The sequence below is a fragment of the Clytia hemisphaerica genome, unplaced genomic scaffold, assembly GCF_902728285.1.
Source record: "Clytia hemisphaerica strain Z4C2 unplaced genomic scaffold, Clytia hemisphaerica genome assembly, whole genome shotgun sequence".
Lineage (NCBI taxonomy): Eukaryota > Metazoa > Cnidaria > Hydrozoa > Leptothecata > Clytiidae > Clytia > Clytia hemisphaerica.
In genome coordinates, this window is record NW_027104076.1 from 985,985 (window position 1) to 1,006,158 (window position 20,174).

General features: G+C 36.1%; 3 protein-coding genes across 8 annotated transcripts in view; 1 reads left to right on the forward strand and 2 right to left on the reverse strand.

Annotated features, from left to right (window-relative positions):
• The window catches only part of LOC136812607 (uncharacterized), a 72,533-nt gene extending 67,981 nt beyond the window's left edge, over nucleotides 1-4,552 (forward strand). For 5 of the 6 annotated variants that reach the window (XM_067069135.1, XM_067069138.1, XM_067069136.1 and 2 more), the window contains 5 exons: nucleotides 1,814-1,861; nucleotides 2,010-2,200; nucleotides 2,781-2,931; nucleotides 3,614-3,714; nucleotides 4,002-4,552. In XM_067069135.1, the coding sequence (XP_066925236.1) occupies nucleotides 1,814-1,861; nucleotides 2,010-2,200; nucleotides 2,781-2,931; nucleotides 3,614-3,714; nucleotides 4,002-4,307 (797 nt within the window). In that variant the 3' untranslated portion in view covers nucleotides 4,308-4,552. Of the gene's footprint in view, nucleotides 1-1,813; nucleotides 1,862-2,009; nucleotides 2,201-2,780; nucleotides 2,932-3,602; nucleotides 3,715-4,001 lie in introns of those variants that run through there. The other variant, XM_067069141.1, reaches the window with a different exon arrangement.
• A 1,974-nt stretch (nucleotides 4,553-6,526) lies between these two features.
• On the reverse strand, nucleotides 6,527-7,513 carry LOC136812544 (uncharacterized). The gene has a single exon (XM_067069072.1). The coding sequence runs from the start codon at nucleotides 7,511-7,513 to the stop codon at nucleotides 6,527-6,529; it is 987 nt and encodes a 328-aa protein (XP_066925173.1).
• A 7,042-nt stretch (nucleotides 7,514-14,555) lies between these two features.
• LOC136812545 (uncharacterized) lies at nucleotides 14,556-19,586 on the reverse strand. Its single transcript, XM_067069073.1, has 5 exons — nucleotides 19,000-19,586; nucleotides 18,498-18,569; nucleotides 17,656-18,224; nucleotides 16,349-16,837; nucleotides 14,556-14,601 (listed from the first exon to the last, which is right to left on the reverse strand). The coding sequence occupies exons 1-5, from the start codon at nucleotides 19,477-19,479 to the stop codon at nucleotides 14,556-14,558; spliced, it is 1,656 nt and encodes a 551-aa protein (XP_066925174.1). The 5' UTR covers nucleotides 19,480-19,586.
• Nucleotides 19,587-20,174: the final 588 nt, after the last annotated feature.

The window sequence follows — 20,174 nt, forward strand, 5'->3', positions numbered from 1 at the left end:
TGTTTTGAGACTGCTTTGGTTTCAAGGTCATAGACTAGGTAGCTGGGACTATCTCGATCGTATCCGACAAAGACTCCTTTAGATGTCCTGGGATCTAGTTTCTTTGGTTTGATGGTGATAGGATAACAAATCGATCCGAAAACTTGAAGTCGAGCAACGTCTGGTTTGGAACCGGTAATAAGTCCATACGGAGTGTTCTTAGTCCGCTGACTGTAGCATCGGTTACGGATGTGAGTTGCAGTCATGACGGCATACGTCCACAGATTCTTGGGTAAACCTGCCTCTAACAATAATGATCTAGCCATTTCAAACAACGTGCGCCAACTTCTTTCAGCGGTACCATTTTGATGAGGTGAATATGGGGCACTCTTCTCATGTTTGATTTTATGCTTAATCAAAAGATCACTGAACTCATGAGAAATGAACTCCCCACCATTATCTGATCGAACACGTTTTGGCTCTCCTGATGGAAAAATGTCCTCATGAAAACTTTAACCTTTCCCATACGGGGCAACATCAGCTAAGAATTTTTCTGTGGCACGAGTGGTGTCTGATTTCTCCTTGAGAAAATAGGTAAACATATTTCCTGAATAATCGTCAGTAAACACAATGGCATATTTGAAGCCATCCTTAGCAATTGGATCTATAGGTCCAGAGAGGTCGGTGTGAATCAGTTCAAATGGCTCAGTTGCTCTTACGTCTGGGTTACGGTTGCGAGTATTCGGTTGTTTGGCCATGATGCAGGTTTCACAGTCAAATTTGGTTTGGCTGTCACTGATTTTCATTCCCTGGACTACGCTCTCCATCTTCAGGATGTCAGCCGTGTTGCAGTGACCAAGAATACGATGCCACGTTTGAAGGCTCTCTGAACGATTAGAGTTGACGACTGACTTGCAAAGGTAATACAAACGTTTTTCTTGGAAAATTGGAAAAATAGTTCCATTTGGTGCGATAAGTTCATTCCTATCCTCCGAAAATATTACTCTACAACCGTGACTTGTGGCTGATTTAACAGAAAAAATGCATTGTGGAAAGTCTGGAATAAGCAAAACATCTCTCAACTTTACTTCAACAAATTCATTTTCGTTGGTTCGAAATTTGGTAATAACAGTTCCCTTCTGTTTAGCCACACCATTCACTGTTGTACCATCAGCTAATTCGATATAGTGGTCACTTGATTTGAATGTCGAATCAACGTCTAGGAAACACGACTTGTCATTCACTATGTGAGTAGTAGCACCACAATCAACGAGAAACGTATTCGAGCTAGCTTCAATGTTTGACTTTGTATCACTAGCTTTGAAAGCAAAAGAGTGATCTTCTCCTTTGGTGGACGTTTTGTTTGCACTGTCCTTTTTCTTCCTACACTTGTTAGTGTTGTGACTTTTGTTTTTACAGATACTACACCACCGACCTTTACTCTTTTTGTCACAGCTGGTTGATTTGTGTCCTGGAGTTCCACAGGAGTAACATACGATTGGTTTCCTTCCTTCCTGGGCATAGAGTTTCATTATGGCGGAGGATTGATCAGTAGGGTTAGATTGGGTTCTCAAATTTTCGGTTTCTTCAAAATGTCTAAGAGAAGTTTTAAATTTTGCAAAGTCAGTAACATTTTCTGCTTGAGTTGTAACTGCCACAAAAGCCTTGTACTCGTCTGGTAAGCCTTTTAAAACCATTGCAATCAATAACGAGTCACTCCCATTCATCAATCAACCTACAGGCCCATTATAAATTACCTTTCTGGACATTTTGCTTAGCTTAAAAGGAAAAGTTTTTCTTTTGTATTTTCTAAGTATCTTTATCTTTTAAACAGGGACAAATGGACCTGGATGTATGGAACGAGCCATTATCACCACTCCAGGTATGTGATTTTGCAGCATAGACAATAGATAACCTGAATTATTCCAATTATGTCTTCCAAATTGATGTCTGCGGTTACTGTTTTGTTGCTTTTCTTGACCCATGTCAATAGGGAAAAGGATAATAACCAAAATGTCTTTCATTCTTAGCCATGCATGAAAAGATTGTGCAAAAGATTGGAGCTGAATATGCGAAGAAGAAATTCGACCTACAAACTTTGATATCGTACATAGACCAAGACTACAAATTTAGACGCTCGTTTATTGCCGGACTTGCCAAGAATAAAGATCACCATGTGGAGGTGCTAAAGAAATATCCATGCTTTCAAGATCACAGAATGGTAATTTTTTTCTTCTTCTTTGAATGGGTTAGATGCTTTCAAAGCTATCATTATCAAAGATGTCTTTGTGCCTTGGATCTTTTCTTACTAAATTCCCCTTATAAGCATAAGCAGATTTGCTGATTACTTAGGCATAGCAAGCATACAGGCCTGAAAATAATTTTGTAAAGTTTACAAAGTTTGCTCGAATATATTCCCCTTAAACAGGAGACATAGCCTTTACTTTGCACTTATTTTCCATGTATTAAACCGATAAGCATACTACACGCATGATATTCAGCCTGGATTCGAGCCTGACCTAGCCTGACCAAAGGGCATACACTATAAATACGTATATGTTTGGAACTCTTTCTCCCCTGGACGTTTATTTTAGCCCAGCTTTTCCTATATACGTTTATTCAAGTTCCATGTACGTCTATTTATTCAAGTTCTGATTTCACGTCTGTACGTTGTTTATTAAGTCCAGTTTGATATTATCTTTTGTATGTTTACTAGAGACTCGAGAAGTTTTACCATTCATACAGGATTTAGTATAAAAGTTTGAGATTTCCATTCAAGAACTCCCAAATTTCAAATTCAGGTAATCCACGAAGCATTTCAAGTAATCGAACACGAACGAAAAATCAAAAAGCTAACGAATTGCAACACCGACCGACTAGAGGTTGAAATCGACCATTTAATAACATGGGCAACTCTAAAACTTCAGATGATGCCTAAAGACAATAAGCCAGGTAATTAAAAACTCTTGTCACCTTTAAGGTAGAAATTTTGGCGCTCAGAGATAAAAAATTCCTTAAACCTCAAAACCTGGCAAAACTTCTACCTTAAGGGAACTAATTTTTGCGGATTTGGGCCCAAACCGCAAAATTTAGTTCCTGAAAATTTATCACATGCGAAAAACTGGTCAAATAAATCACAAAATAGCTCTAATTTTCTTCCAAGTGAGAATCCCGCTAAGTTAATTTCCCGCAAAAAATCTCAAAATTGCGAACCGCTAAAATTAGTTCCCTCAAAAAAGGTAATTTCAAGATTGTTTGATTCATCTTTTATAAAATAACATTTCCTTTCCACAATCCTTCAAGAAATATTTGAAACAAAGGGGAATTCCCGGTGTAATTTTGAACACCACAATTGATTTTTAAGCGCCTTAAACTACAGTTGGAAAGTAGAGTTTTAACTCTGAGTTTTAACATGAGACTTAAGACTTAGGAGCTTAGGATCTCAGGATTTAAAAGCTCAAATTTGCTCGAATGAGGCTTGGAATATAGCCTAGAAGCCACCAAACCCTTCTAAAATCGAAATATTCAATGGAAGAAAGTGGAAGTGCTAAAATAGCAATTCTCGCCCGAACTTTAAATTCTGAAAAACGTTAAAATACACTAAAATCTCAATATATTTCAAGGGAGATTGCAGCCACAAGACTAACGTTTTTACTCAACAACCTACCATGCATCATTGGGAATAAGCAAAAACTTTCGAAAAAACTTGTACACGATGTTGCTTATTCTGACAAAGTAAGTGTCAAATTTAGTTTTAAAATTTCACTGCATCATCAAATAAGGGGTTTTATTTAAGTAACTATTTAATTAACTAACTTTTATTTAACGTTCAAATTCTAAAATACAGTACTTTTACTTACAATGCCCCCTACAATCAGACACACATGTACATATCCATATGTACATTCTACCGTGAGATAGAAAACTTTCACTTTGAATTGACTAATGTTTCAGTTTACAATTTTTTTATTAGAATGCCGAATGTTATGTACATCGTTAACTTTTTCCTTTCCATTTTCCAGAACCGTCCAAACGTGCAAGTTTTATCGAATTTCGATCAAATAGTAATGGTTTATGAAGAAGAAAAAATGAAGCTGTTTCTCAGAGGAAAACATCTTACAACAGTCTCCTTAGTAGACGCTGTGCCAACCATGTTGGCTTACTACTATCTTTTCGACATGGATTACCCGCTTAATTATGATACTGGTTTCCATTTTTTGCAATACGTTATCTTTGGTGATTCTATCGTCCCAAAGAACTTGGAGAAAACGTTGGACAATTTCAACGACGCATATTCTAAATTTAAGATTGAACGGTTGAGACAGTAGTTGGTGATTCTATCGTCCCAAAGAACTTGGAGAAAACGTTGGACAATTTCGACGACGCATATTCTAAATTTAAGATTGAACGGTTGAGACAGTAGTTGCCGAGTTATATTTTGATTAGGTTTTTTTTGCATAACGTTATATTTCATGTACATACAGATGCGGTAGTTGCCGAGTTATATTTTATCTTAATTTTTTTGCATTACGTTATAGTTCGTTCACTCTAACTTGGTTAATGACTAATGACTTTCAAGTGGAATTCTTTTCTTTCAACTATTAAAAAATGGAAATTGAGTGTTTGTAAAAAAGTCATTAACCAAGTTAGAGTGAACGAACTGTACATTTTTTCATATACATAGTAGGAAACATTTTGGCGGGAATTTAGTTGTAATTTATGTTGTAATTCTTTTCTCGCATTTTACATAAGGAGGAGATGTTCTAAAAATAGACAAGATAACTGGATGTAAGTATAAAACCTACACCCTGAATTCTTGTTCTATTTTCTTTTCTATCTCTCCATATGAAAATAAATAAAAGCACAAAATCATAATAAAAAAGGCCTGTAATTTTTATAAACATTGATAAATTAAATTCAGACAAATCCGCCAAATTTTCATGTTTCTTTAGTTCCTTAGAAACAATTTTTAGGAAAGGTTTTAGGCAAATGCATATTATATATATTTACATGCAAGTCGTTACATATTTTTAGGTCTTAGTTTTTTTAGTTTAAACAACAAAGCTTTTATATTACATATGTTTTTACATTACAAGTTACAAATCGTACATTGGCTCAACTTTCCAATCCTAGGCTCAACCTTAATTTAGAGAAACGAACCAACCTAGCATCTTGTACTAAATTATTTTTCTTTCAGTAATTTTGGAGGAAGTCAGAATTTTATGTTAACGTGCCAGCTTGATTCATCTCAACTGTACCGCCGCAGCTGTATCCGAATTTATGCATTTGAATGTTGTACTAGGAGGGCGGTCAATGAGAAATCTCGTATAGTAAAGATTACATCATTAATAGCATAATTAGTATAATTATGCTATTGTTTGGGTCTCCAACCCTAACCCTAACTGGAATGATCGATATTCTTATAAAAAATGTTTCTTATAAAACATCGATATTTATAAGAAATGTTTCTTATAAAAAGTCGATATTCCTATAAAAAATGTTTCTTATAAGGAACCTCCACATCCCCGACCGTTAAGAGTGTCCACCCCTTCGTCTTCATTTTGTGGTATATCATCGCGTGTAATAATCGCTTGTGGTTAAAGTTTACGCATGCGCATTATATGTGATGTAGTACATTTATATAACATTACGCAATGGTTTCTTCCAAATATGGTAATACGAGATTTTGCATTGAACTGACTGCTAGTTTTTTTTGAAAGTGGTGCTTTTAAATACGGTATATTTTCGTTTAACTTTTATAGTTTTAGGTCTTAGCTTTTCATCTTTATAGTTCTTCTTGTAAGATTATTTTTAAACAAAAACAAAAACCTGCTAACAAATGTCACAATAATATTTTTCTTCTACCACCCACCCGTTAAATCCTTTTTTTCTTAATTTAAGCTGAATTAATCTTAAGAAAATTTGATCCTAATTTAAGCGTAATTAGGCTTAACTGTCGGACAAAACCAACAATGCCTAATTCTAAACTTTTTTGGTTTATTTTCAACTTTTTTTTTCTTGTTTTACTTTTCTAAAATTTGCTGTGCAGCGGCACACCCCCGTCAGTTGGCAAGGGTAGTACCCCCCCGGATGAAGATAGTCTGTTGACCAGTTGCCTGTATATATTTGCAAAATGTCTATTATTCTCTATAGTTAATTTCTTTTTATTTCCAGGTTGAATGATTTGCTTGGTAAATTCTACTTTGGATAAATTTCACCTCAATATATACTGAATTTTTTATACGTACAAGTATATATGCATTTTTTAAATTCATCAACAATGTGATTTTTTATGTTTGACAATATATTTCGATATACTAAGTATCATCATCAGGTCTAAAAAATAAAAGTTAAAATGTTAAAATACAGTAAAACTGCTTGCTAAAAAGATTCAATATTTACACACATCAATTTTTTCTCTCTATAACGATCAAAAGTCAACTCAGAGAATGAATTCAATTTCCAAACACAGTCACAAGAAATTCAAACTAACATGTGATAATTGACCAATTATCCTCTTGATAATTGATCAATTACCCATGGCAATTCAAATTCTTATGACAAGTGTCCTACTTTTGTACTCATCCTTTGTGTTTAACGAAGGTTTAATGGCTTGTATACATAAGGCCTCTAGGGCCATAAGATGGAATTCTGATACATTAGAACGAGCAATTATTTTAACATCATCCATTGTAAGTTCAACATTGCAGTTATTAAAATGATTTCCAACCGGTGTGTTAACGTTCCTGTGTTCTCGGATACGGGATAGTAGATGCCTGGCCGTTTGCCCGACATAACACGACTGACAGCGTGAACAATTAATTTGATATACTACCCAACCCTTATATGGCTTTGCAACAGGTGCTTTTAAAGATGGTAATACGGTTTTCAATTTTCGGATGGTTAAAATGGGTTGCACTGGAGCTCCCGACTTTTTCAATCCGTTTACGAACTGTTCTGTAACTTTCCCTCTGTATCGAATAAAGAACTTTTTCAACTCCGGTTGTTCTTCCTTATCTTCTTCTTCTACTTGTGGAGGTTTTGAGATTTTCTCTATTGTCTTTTTTATGATGGGCTCATAAAATGATGGTGGATACTGGTTCTTTCGCAGCAACAATTTAGCTTTCTCTAAACTTGCTTTAAAATGTTCAGGTGTGCTGCACGCTCGGTGAATACGATGAACCATTCCTGTCACATTTGACTTTTTGAACCTTGACGGGGCTAGTGCATGGTAATTCATTGTCAAACCGGTATCAGTGTTTTTCGTATACCATGTAGATGTTAATTTATCTCCTGAATGTAAGATTCTCATGTCAAGAAAGGGAATGCTACCTTTATCTTCTCTCTCACACGTGAATTTTAAGTTTGGATGAAACTCGTTGATTTCTTTTGATTTACTTTCGATTTGGGCTACTTTAATGTTACGTAACACGTCATCCATGTATCTCCCAAAGACTTTGGCCTCTCCTCTTATCCGATCATCAAACTGGCTGAGCCAACCATTTGCCAAGTACGGTGCTGGGGGACTTCCCATCGCTAGGCCATCCTTTTGGCGGTAATATCCACGAGGTGTAAGCATTAAAACATTCAGACTGCACAATTCTGTTAACCTAATGAATGTCTCTTTTGACACAGGTGGTTTTTGGTAGCGTCCACTATACAACAATTCTGCACAACGCGTTATGGCTTCGTCCACTGGGACGTTTGTATATAATGAAACGAGTATACAAGTATATGAGCTGGAATATTTTGATAACTTGGGATAAATTTCAGCTAAATACAAGATTTTTTAATACCTGCTTGTATGAGCATGTTTTCCGAAGTGATAACCCAATGATAAGAGGTTGTTAATATTAGATTATTTGAAGATGTACATTGAAGTTAAATCTTCCTGCCTACCAATATTACCTGGGTATCATCATGTGAATATTGTTTAAATTGTATGGTACCGGTAATGCATGAAAAAGTTGAATGTGCATGTAAAAATGAATTTTCAACTTCTCACAAACAATTGGCTGTTCAACTGGCAACGACCATACACTCAATAACACAATTAACTGGTCAAGCCTCAAGATCCAAGACAAAGAACTTGAGACTGCCAACCGTCTCACCAAGCGAAGCCACACCGGGTTAGCCCCGGACCGTGCAGGTGAGACCTTTTTATTGTTTTACTTTCACCGACGTTACGTCACCAGTGACAAAGGGAGGTTCATACGAACAAGAATATGGTTCCTATCCATGGACAAACGAATCGAGGAAGTTGTGAGGGGTTGCCTTACATGCCAGGGCGCAACTGACACCAAGCACAGGGACCCAAACATAGCATCTACACCACCGGAAGAACTATGGCAGAAACTCTCGGCAGATCACTGGGGACCAACTCCTGACGGATTCCACCTGCTAGTGGTCATCGATGAGCTATCACGATATCCTGAAGTCGCAGTCGTCAAGGGAACAGGCGCAGAACAGAACATTGAAGCTTTTGATGCAATCTTTGCATACACGATACTGCGAACGCCTAAAGACTGACAATGGACCACCATTCAATGGCAATGAAAACCATCTTCTGCAAGAGTACTTCAGGTACTGCCTCCTGGGCAGGTATCGACCACCAACCGACCCACAGTGCAGAAGACCCCGAAGCCAACGGACTGGCAGAAGCATTCATGAAGATTTGTTGCAAATTTCAAAGCCGACTACCGCGAGGACCACAGATACGCCCAAGGGGAAACATAGAAGACGCAAAACAACATGACCGAGAGGCGAAAAGGAAACAAACTGAAGCAAAGAACAATAAGAGGTACGTCAAGCCACACAACATCAAAATCAACGACCAAGTCCTCCTGAAGCAACGCAGCACAAAATCTAAGCCCCCATATGACCCGGAACCGTACATAGTCACATCCATCACAGGACACCAGATCACAGCAACAAGAGGACGCCAGACGTTCACCAGAGATGCCCAGAAATGGAAACAATTCACACGTCGAGAGAAACCAGACTACAAGAACCTGCAACTCGCTGACAGAGATGCCTACACTTGGGACCCAGCCGAAGAAACAGCGGAACAACAAGCAGAAGATGTTCAGCAACACATCGAACACCCACATGTTGAAGAATACCAACAAGTCAACATTCCAGCAGTTCAACCTCCAATCGATCGACCAAACAGGGCACGTCGACCACCAACTCGATTCAACGATTACGAAATAAACACTAAAGGGCAACAAATGAATAAAACCCAGATACACTAGGAGACACTCCTCAAAACAGTAACACTCACTAGATCACACAATGCAGCCTAACCGCACGTGTTTCTAAGTAGTAATGGGATCATTGCTTGATTCTAGTGGCTCTGTGACTAACTCGAGATGAAGTTCTCAAAAGCAAAAGCAGAAAAAGCTTGTTTTCTCAAAACAGCCAAAATTAGCAAAGTCGAATCTTTCAACAAAAATATCAAATTACTTGGTAAAGCACAGAGCTTGAATTTTTGCAAGCAGTTAGTGGCCTTATATGGGCGTGTTTTGAACGAAAGAAAAATTCATAATGGTGCATAATGTTTGGGTTACAGAGTCTTCAGTATCCTATGAGGGGGTCGAAAATCACCATTTTATGAAAAAGTAGACTTTCAGCTTCATTGGAGTTGGAGCCCGTTTAAATGACTTTAAAGCTAAACCCTTTCGTTCAATACACGAATTCTTTGTCATAAAACAATTTGAAACAGTTCAATCGACCTCTACCGGGTGTCCCAGAAAAAAGTTCCGCTCTTTGAAGTGAATTTTCTCGAGTTCTATGAACTTTTAAATAATGAATCTTTTTGCATTGGAAAGAGGAAGGATAAACTTAAATTTTGAGGGGTCACTTATTAAATTAAGTCAACTTGATCAAAAGTTATAGCCTAAATGCTAAAACATCACTTTTCAAAAAAGTCAAAAAAAGACGAAAAAAGAGGGGATTAAATTCATTGTAAGACAAAGACACAAAAAGCTTTGGAAACTCTTGGTAAGATTTTGATGAATGTTTGGAGCTCGAAAAAGCATCGTGCCCCTTGATTATGCCCATGGGAGCTCGTTAAATTAGACAAAGAAAAGAAAAGGAATTAACAATAAAATAAAGACACCTTAAAAAACTGCATGGAAAAAACTTTGAGCGTAAATAAATTGGCAAAAAAAGTGCTTTCTTTATGATGATTTGATCTCCTCTTTTTTCATCTTTTTTTGACTTTTTTGAAAAGGGATGTTTTAGCATTTAGGCTATAACTTTTGATCAAGTTGACTTAATTTAATAAATGACCCCTCAAAATTTAAGTTTATCCTTCCTCTTTCCAATGCAAAAAGATTCATTATTTAAAAGTTCATAGAACTCGAGAAAATTCACTTCAAAGAGCGGAACTTTTTTCTGGGACACCCGGTAGCATGAGATCGGAGCTCAAATTTTTGTTAAGGGCAATACCGTTTCCTGACCCTAATTTCGAGGTTTTTCGACTCGTGACGTCACACAAAATTGAAAATTTCAAAAATTTTGTTGAAATCCCATTCTGCTCATAAAAACCTACCTCTGGTCCAAAAATCAGCTTAATCGGAGCATTTTAAGTGAAAAAATGGTGAATTACCAGGACTCCACCTTAAAGAATTGAAAATTAAGTACACATTTTTTTCATAAGCAACTCCATTCTGGCTCATTTTCTGAAAAATTTATTTTGACCACCCCTAATATTATACCATATTTATGCTTATTGGGTCAAGGGCTATCGTTTTTCATAGTTAGATTTTCTAAAAAGCTTTTACTTTACGAAATAGTGAAAAAAAAATTTGGCAAGTTCAAGGCCTCGAGCCTTAGCAACCTGGTTGCTTATTAAAAAAATTTGTATACAATTTTTAAGGTGTTTTTTGTATCTTTTTTATGATAGAAATATGTAAGACCAATTTGGCTTAGAGCCAGTGATAACTTTGTGTGAATCTATCAAGATACACGTTTTTTTTATAAGGAACCTTAACTTTGCTCTGAGCCTGGAGTTCCTTATTTTTACAGAGAATTTCAGCCTTAAAGTTCCTTATTGAGTTCCTTATTGACATAGGGAATTTTGAACTTTTTGCCCCTTGAAAGATCAAAATTTGGTCAAATTAGTCCCAATAAGTTACATTATTTTCAAATCCACTTATTCTCAGCCTGAGCAGTTCCTTAACAATTCCTTATTCTTTGGACCATTTTCAGCCTCGAGTTCCTTATAAACGTGTTCTTTATAAAAAAAACGTGTAAGACATGTTTTTTGAGAAGGAGGTAAATTCCTCGTTTTGGCTTTTAAACTAAACAGATATGAATACATTACAGAAATTCTTCAAAACCTGTGTCAACACGGACAGCATAAATTCTGAATCTTCTCTTACACTGTTCTGCTAATTCCAAGTTTTTTAAAAATTTCATGACTTACATTTTCCTCCACATTTTTATTTGCTCATGTTTTTTTCAAAATGAATAATTGAATGAATGAATGAATGAATGAATGAATGGATGAACGAACGAACGAATGAATGAATGAATGGAGAATCTCTTGCTATTTCCAAGAAAATGTGTATTTTGAAAGACCACGGCGGTAAAATACGGTCAATATTCTCCCACTAGCCTCACTTTAGCTTATATACTCTTTTTATGTTGCCAAACCAATGGATATTTATAAATATCTATAAATATAAATTCCAAAAAAAATTCAAAATTTTAAAATTTTCAAAACTCGTTCCCAGTCCCTTTTTTGGCAGTTTTTTGAAAAAAACTAAACTAAAAAGTTATTTTTGAATTTTAAAAACCAATTTTATTGGAAAGAGGAAAAAATTCTGCGTTCGAAAATGGGGTCACTTTTATTTCTACGAAAATCTGAAGCCGAAATATCGAGTTTTAAAGGTTTTTGGAGACTGGGACGAGGTTGCTAAATTAAAAACTGGCAAATTTCCAGGGGCTTATGTTGAAAATTTGTCAAAAATTTTTTTATTGCCTTAAACGACAGAAAATCATCTTTTCTTTTGATAAACAGAGACGCCGCATGCTCCTAAGAGGTGGTACGGTGAAAATTTTTTGTGTCGTGGAGGGAAGACCATGCTTTACTCACTAAGGAGGCGCCACCATGGTTGGCGCCGACGGGAGAAAATTTTTGAAAATTGGTCCTTCTCGACTGCCTAAAACAGGTCTTTTTTAAAGGTATCGAAAGCTGATACTGCCCCACTGTAATTCTTTTTTAAAATTCTCTGAAAATACTTAGACCTGGGTTTCCATAATCAGCATATAAAATTTCTGTGCTCTTTATGTTTATGATGGTGCTGCCCAAACAATCAACAAAAGTTTCAAAATGCACAAAATATTCCAAAATTAGATTTCAAGATTTTCAACGCAAAACTCTGCACTATTCTCGCAAGCAAACACAGTGAAAAATTAATTTTGAATATTTCGTATCTTTTAAAGCTTTTGATGCTGTTTAAAAGCAACACCATCAGAAAGAGCGCCGAATTCTGACATGAATCCATATAAAAAACATCAATTTTGGTAAACTGGCTCGAAAATTATGAGCTTTTTCAGTTTTTCCTGGAAAGGCTTATGATGACGTCATCGAAAACCTTTGGACCCTCATAACTTTTGATAGGAAATTTTTGTAAGATAAGTCAATATATTTTCTTAGAAATTTCATTTATTTTATAATTTTCATATTTCGTAGTTTGGTAGCTTTGTTTACATTTTTAGGTTACCATATTTGTTTTGATTTTGACATGATGACATCATCACTTTTTGGTGACTTTTCACACCACAGCATGGCTCACTTTTTTGACCACACCCACTTTTTGAGAATTGACACAGTTGACACCTGACCTTGGTCAAGTCAGGATGTCATCTTTCTAAGCTAATAATTTTTGATTCACTCAACTATACTCAAACATTTGAATGTTCAACTCAGCTATCAGATAGCCATATTGTTTCATCACTCAGCAAGATTCCATATGGCAGCTGGTAAGCTTTCTTGTTTGCTTTTGCTTTTGGTTTCTTTCAGCCTTTTGTTTCATCCAAGTGTGTCCTTGCCTCAAGTCACCTTAGGTTAGGTTAGGCTTAGGTCAGCCACATGGTCTTGGCGGCCATCTTGGATTTTCTCATTTTTCATTTTTAGTTAAACGTTTTCAATTTTCAATTACTCAATCAAGCCTTATTTTTCAATTATTTTTTGTTAATCAATCTATATGAATTCAATACTAATTTTTCATACTTAGTCAATTTTTCATCATACTTAGTCATTTTCACTCGATTTTTCGGACTTAAACTTTTTTCACACATTGTCATATTTTCAGTTTATTTATTAGTCATTCAATTTTGTATTTTAGTTTGAGCGCTACGCTTCTTCAAGAATCTTCATTAAATGTTACAAACGTTGCTTAGTCAACTCAAGTTTATCTATCTTGCCGAAATCTAATTCGACTACATTCAAACAGAAACCGTGTTCAACTATATTCAACTGTTCACACAAGTACCATTGACGTTCATGACAGACCGCCCGAGACGTAACCTCCCGCGATTTGACTTTGCAATTTACGCATCGGACGGTCGAAAAGCACCACTTGATATGTCAACTCAGTCTCACCACGATACAGAAGACCACCAGATTATCAATGGAGCAATCACCAGAAACCGACCAATTGCCCGTGTTACCTGCAGATGACGTCATTCAGCATGATCAGTCTCCAAACACCACAAATCAAGACGAGTCCTCAACAAACCTTACCAACCATCAACAGACTATGGAAGACCACCCTAAAGATCCCCCTCCAGCAAATTCAAATGTACCCAAAGAATTGAATCCTATCATCCACACTCCACCATCTGCTAAGAGAGACATCAAACTTCAACACAATCAGGTATGTCTACTGCAATCGGATATCGAACTTTGCATGGAGGAAATTTGAATATTTTAACTCGTTTACCACGTTTTCAAGCATCATCAAAGTGAGGGTTTGATTGTTCCAGCAACAAGGAAGAGAAGTGACCATGAAAGCAGAGAGACTTCGGTAGGGTATTTTTTATAACACAGGATTCTTCAAAAAGGTTTGTCACCCATTATTTATTCGAATTGAAAAGCATTTTTAGGCTGTCGTGAGTGATTCTTATTTGCTATCTTTCAGTCGGTCCTTCCCTGGTGTATATCTAGGACTTGAGGTGTATGGTGTTTGTGGTTTTTACTGGATAGTTTTTGTTGTCAAATTTCTTAAACTTCCCTATAACTGCAGAGATGGGGGCCAAGCAGTCATTCTTTTTAAAGGCAGTTTAAAAAGAATTGCTTTGATCTTGTTAGCTTCAGATTAAAAGCAAAGATACTGGCATACATAGAACTGAATACATTTAGGTTTGACTATTTGCTTGCATGTTTTTGTTTAAAAAAGCGCATAGTTTTAAAATAGTTAGCAATGTAAAAGTTTGCTTTTGGCATTGAGGAGGGGGGAGGTACCGTGAAAGTCACAGCTACAATCAAATTGTAGGCTGTGACGACCAATCGCGATTCTATTCATCGCGCATCAACGAAAACAATAAGTAACCATGACGACAATCTAAGATCTTGGATTAAGTTCAAAGTTGACATTGTAATTCCCGTCGCTGAAAACATAACAAGAAATCATCCCAAATGCTTTCACAAAAGTCCACAAAAGAGTCAGTGATAGAGAATCATAACATAAAAGTCTTTCTATTATTTTGATTCCATTGACGTAACATTACTATAATTGATAGTTTAGTAATTACTATTATACACTTGGGAATCATGTAAAAGATTTCTTTTGAACAAAATTCATTTCAATTACACTTGGAGGCTTCTAGGGAATTCATCAATAGTAAACATGTATATTGATACAGTCTACTAGACATTAATATGGTAAAATTTGCTCTTCATCTTTGATTCTTTTTATAGCTATTAGATTGACACATGCGCGATAAAATCTCTACACTTTGTCGTCAGAGGTTGATATTTTCTTTGAAAACTCGACCTCTGACATTCAGGGTAGGGGGGAGGGGTAGCTAGTAGAGACATTTTTCAAAAAAATTCTGGAAATCGTTCGGAGAATTACAAAAATCTGAGTGTGGCCTTACGCGAGTCTTTACGCGGCAACACCTTTCCACATGAATTTATTTTAGGAAAATAATCCACGGCTTTTTCAAAAAAAATTCAAAAAATTGAGTGAAAAAAAGATGTTTGAAAGCCCTTATTCTGGTTGAGAATTTTCATCAGAATTTCATGTTCTTTCCGATGGAATCATCAGATTTTGAAAACTTCGAAAAAAATAATTTTTTGCCCAGCCACCTGATGACGTCATCTGACAGGTGGCCAGATGACATAATTAGGTGTTACTGCTTAAAATTAAGTTTTAGACCCCCTAAGAGGTAGTCCACTAATCCTTCATAGCAACAATAAACAACGTGGTTTGTGTTTTCAACCAAATATGCCTGAAAATTTTGTTCAAACTGTACAGTCTTTAAATATTGTAATTCAAAATAAACGTATCCACTAACAAGCCATATCCTTGTAATTTTACCGAATATTGGTTTGATTGGATTTTCACTCACTGAAATCATCACGTGGCCACCAATAGCATACTTTGTACCATGTAAAACTGTCCAACTAAGAGTGTAAACGTCTTTAAGTTCTACTCCTGGCAAAAGGGAGAATTTATCAAAAGCCAAACGGAGGTTGTTCTTAGCCTCAACTCCTACCGATCGCACTACACCATGCTCCATTGACTTGGAAAAAAGTGGGTGATTCTGTGGTGTGTCTTGTTTTAAATCGAAGTCAACGCAATTAAGCCGTTGGTATCTCTTTGCAAGTGATAGACAAATGTTTTTAGAGTTTTGCTTTTGGGCAATTTTCTTAAAATACTTATGGGTCGCTTCAAAACTGTAGCAGGACGATCTTATTGCTGGTCCCAAAAGAAGAATTTGACTTGGGATGTGAATCGTGTAGTGCTGCTTCGGAATTATGTTGCTGTTTGGAAATAATTGTTTAAATTGTTTGAGGTGATCTGAAATCATCTTTTTTAAAGCAGGTACTGTAATTTTCATTATAACTGGGCTATAAATCATTTGCACAATCTCCAACAAATTAATTAAAAAGACGTAATAAACGTCATCAGCATCAACAAAAGGGGCTAAATAAAATGGCAAAAGCCGAAGGAAAAGTCTAGCCTGAGAGGCATTATATTTGAGTTTATAGCCATCCTTGGTAAAAACTGTTTCCTTGAGTGGAGGAGGTTTATCCGAAGTTTCTGTGTAGCCATAGTTATGACTCGCTATGGCACTGTTTAATTGCTCTAATGTTATTTGATTGGCCTTGATCAAGTTAAGTAAAACCAACCTTGTCTCATACTGTAACACGCCCTCTGCTATAGTGTGCATTATATCTTGCGGCATTTGTTTGCTTACGTCGTATTCAGGAAGAGATGATAAAATTGTTTTATTATTAATGCCAAAAAGCAAACTAAATGTTTCTCGAACTGCTACATTTACTGAATTTTCGACCATATCTGCTTCTCTTTCATAACTTGCTTTGTTTCGCAATGTTTCACTATCTTCCTCAAATGTAGTTTGCATCGTATCAAAGTCGATGTAACAATGCCGGCATTTTTGGAATGAAACTCCAACTCCTTCCTTAAATCCTGCCCACAAATGTTGTCCAAGTGTGTCCCCTGTGCAGACAAAAACTTTTCCGAATACTTTCACAACAACATTTCCACATGTCAAGTCTACCCCATTGTAAAGGGTTTTCAAGTCATCGACAATTGGTTTCAAAATGCTATTTACACCGTATTGCTTCACAAGGGTGCTTTTTGCAATGGCTAATAGTCTAACAGCAGAATGTCGAGAACGAAACTTCGGAGAAAGATTTGCAACCGTATAGTGTGGGGGGCGTACGATCTTGCGGTATTCGGGATAAGGCCTAATTTAGGGCCGGGAAGCGGTAAAAACGATAAAAAGTGTTCGGGAAACGGTATTTTGCAAGAGCCACGGTGACGGTAAAACACCTGATTTTTCGTCCGGGATGAGGTAATTCTCATAAAAAACAACGGTATTTCGGTAAAAGCGATACGTAGACGGTGTACATAAGATTTTCGGACTATAAAAAAGCTTGTCACAGGAGTCAGCAAAGGTGAAAAAACGCGAAGAACACCCAAAAAATAAGGATCTTACATTTCATAAAAAACCTTATTTGAAACGTTAATGCAGATGTGCACGGGGCTTTATAAAGCCCGGTTCCATCCTATGAAAATGTTTTGTTCGCGGAGAAACTAGGCTATGTCATATCTCCTTTGTTCCACTTGAGCATCTCTTCGAAGAGAAGAAGTTTTACGTCCGGAGCGCAGGAGATAATGACCGTAGCCTAGGATAAACCAGACAAAGATTCGAATTTTACGAGGCTAAACTTTGGGGCAGACTAGAAACTTATAAAATTGTCTGATTAGGCTGAAATTTTGCAATCGAAACAAAATACAAAAATAGTGATCGACCTCATACACATTCTATTCCATTTTGCCGAATTTTTGACTTCTAGTCTTTAGAATTTTATGGAAAAAACAGCGGGACCGGTATTTTCGAAATATTTGGACGGGATAACGGTGATTTTCAAAAAAATGGCCGGGATGACGGTAATTCAAAACCTCGTACGCCCCCCCCCCCCTATAGTAGTATAGATCTAATTTATGCTTTCCGGCTTTGCTTCCTAATGGATTGCACACTTCAATTTCGTCATGAAAAATAATCAAAGCGATAGCATCTTTGTGATCTTGGAAGTATTTGTCATTTTGGAACAGTTCACCATCTTGAAAATCAAATAAAACATCTTTTGCACTAGCTTGCGGTTCCCGCAACAGTTCTTTTCTCATCATTGAATCCTTTAATAACTGATGTAGACTTTCAATGATTGGAATGTAAATGAACGTATCTTGATCTTCGGCAATCACCTGTTTAGAACCTTTCTTTTTATACTTCATCTTGTTTCCCAGAAAGATTTCTTTGAAAGATAACAAATCGTAATGTTCGGCGATGTAGCGATTTTGTAACGGTAATGTCTCAAGGCCCTCAAAAAGCCCAGGGTTTTCATCGAATACATTTTCAGTCTCTTGTATGTGTGGAAAATTGTGCCTCTCAAGTACGCCTTTGATTTTCTCCTTCAATAAATGGTTTGAAATGGTTGATAGATATTTTGTACTCTCCATGATCGACTCCAATGACACCTAAAATATTAAAAACACCTTTGACCTTAAGTGGATTAAATTTTCAAGTGGACAAAATTTTGCGAATCAGCCTGTTTTTCACCGTATGTACTTGTTTCATTTTCCGGAGGGGTTTTGGCAAAAATTGCAATGTTAAAAATTTTGCGTGAACAAAATTTCGCGAAAATGGCCAAAATACACGAAAATTGCGAAAATTTATTGTGTTATTATGAATGGTTTATAACATGAAATTAGTGGAACCTCTCTAAGTTACCATAAAACATACAGTCTTACCTGCGAAAGATTGTGCTTATCTTTGACTTTTAATATAAAGGAACAACAGGCTTCTTTCAAATCTGGGTCGTCCTTGAAAATAGAAAACACAATGGATGCTAATCAAAAATTAACCCCTGTTTTGTGACATTTTTACAGTCAGCCACAAATTTGCTCATAGAGTGAGAGCATTTTGTGGCTTACATTTGGAAATACATCTGTCGTTAAGCTGAATAATTCCTGAGTGACAAGATTTTGTCTAAGAAATACATTGAACGGAGATGAAAATCTGAAAATTCTACCCTAAAGGTATTATTCGGTAATAAAAAGTTTTTTCCTCTTGATGCGCACCCATGCTTATGTCAGCAATAAGTGAGTGTTATAATTTCAATAATTATTCCTTGTCCGGGACTCATTACAGCAGTTGGACTCAAGTATTAAGCAAAACTATTCAAAAGGACTACAGTATGGATAATTAATACAGCTAGATTATATTTTGATATTGAGCCCACCCTAAAGCTACCTGATCTTCCTCTTCGTGTATGTTTTCAGGAGGTATATCCATATCATCCTCATCAAAATCACTTGCTTCATCACTACTGTCATCAGAAAATCCTGAATTTTCTGTATCTTCATGATCTGAAAGTTCTGTTGAGGAGAGTGTCTCGTTTAAGCTACTGTCATCATCTTTTTCACTGTCATCATTATGATCATCATGGTAGTCTTGATTAATAAAATCATCTTCATGATTTTCCTGCTCAACATAACGTTCATTTTCCTGTAAATTTTGATCTGCATCTGCACAAATCCCAGCATTAAACAGTTCTCTGTGATGTCTCAATGTATGCTTATATAGTGAGTTATGTTTCGTAAAGTAAAGCTCACAGAGAGTACACTTAGTTCTGAAATTCAAACTTTGGCTGTGTGAACAGTAAATATGACGCAACAAAAGTTTCAATGTTTGTGATTCAAAATTGCAGTTGTCGCAAGCAAATCCTTCCATCACATATTTTGGGAGAAACTTTTGCAAAATTTTGCAACTCAGCAGTTCGTTCAAGCGAAAAGTGAATCAACTATACTGACTGCTGACTACCATTTTGTCATTTTGCATTTCGAGTTTTTTACAATGATCGCTAAAGCACTTGTACGCTAGAATGCAAAAACACTCAACTTTGGATTGAGATCCATAAAATATCAATCACTTTTAATTTGGAACCAACTATTATTACATACAAAGACTGATCTTAGACCATTATCTGAATATACGATCAAAAAGAAGGTTAGAGACTTCCTTCACATCTAATCCTCTCGCATACCTTGAAAATGAAAGTTCATCTCTACAAAACCTTGAAATTCACATACAATGACAATTAATATTTTTCAGGTTTTTCAATAGTTGATGTCATATTTTTTTGTATGCATTGTTATTATTTTTTCCTTTTTTTATTGTTTATTTATGGTTAGATGTAAACATTGTTTTTATTCTGATTGTTAATGTTTAAATAGTTTTAATAACCCTTAAGATACCTCCCATAATGATATTCGACATGACCAGCTCACGCGACCAGGTGTTCATTCCATTTGATTAGATACCAAAGTCTAGTCTATTGGATGGACTCCTGGCCTGCATTCCTCCCCTAATTTATACAAACTTAAAATATGTAAATTTTTAATGATATGCAGGCGAATAAATTACTT

Excerpts from the sequence above, each read along its gene's own strand:
- LOC136812544 (XM_067069072.1), bottom strand. The coding sequence starts at position 7,513 with ATGGGAAGTCCCCCAGCACCGTACTTGGCAAATGGTTGGCTCAGCCAG.
- LOC136812545 (XM_067069073.1), bottom strand. The coding sequence starts at position 19,479 with ATGGAAGGATTTGCTTGCGACAACTGCAATTTTGAATCACAAACATTG. Across the intron at positions 18,570-18,999 it reads TACACGAAGAGGAAGATCAG|GACGACCCAGATTTGAAAGA; the intron begins GTAGCTTTAGGG and ends TCTATTTTCAAG. Across the intron at positions 16,838-17,655 it reads TACTATAGGGGGGGGGGGGC|ACTATTAGCCATTGCAAAAA; the intron begins GTACGAGGTTTT and ends TTCTGCTGTTAG.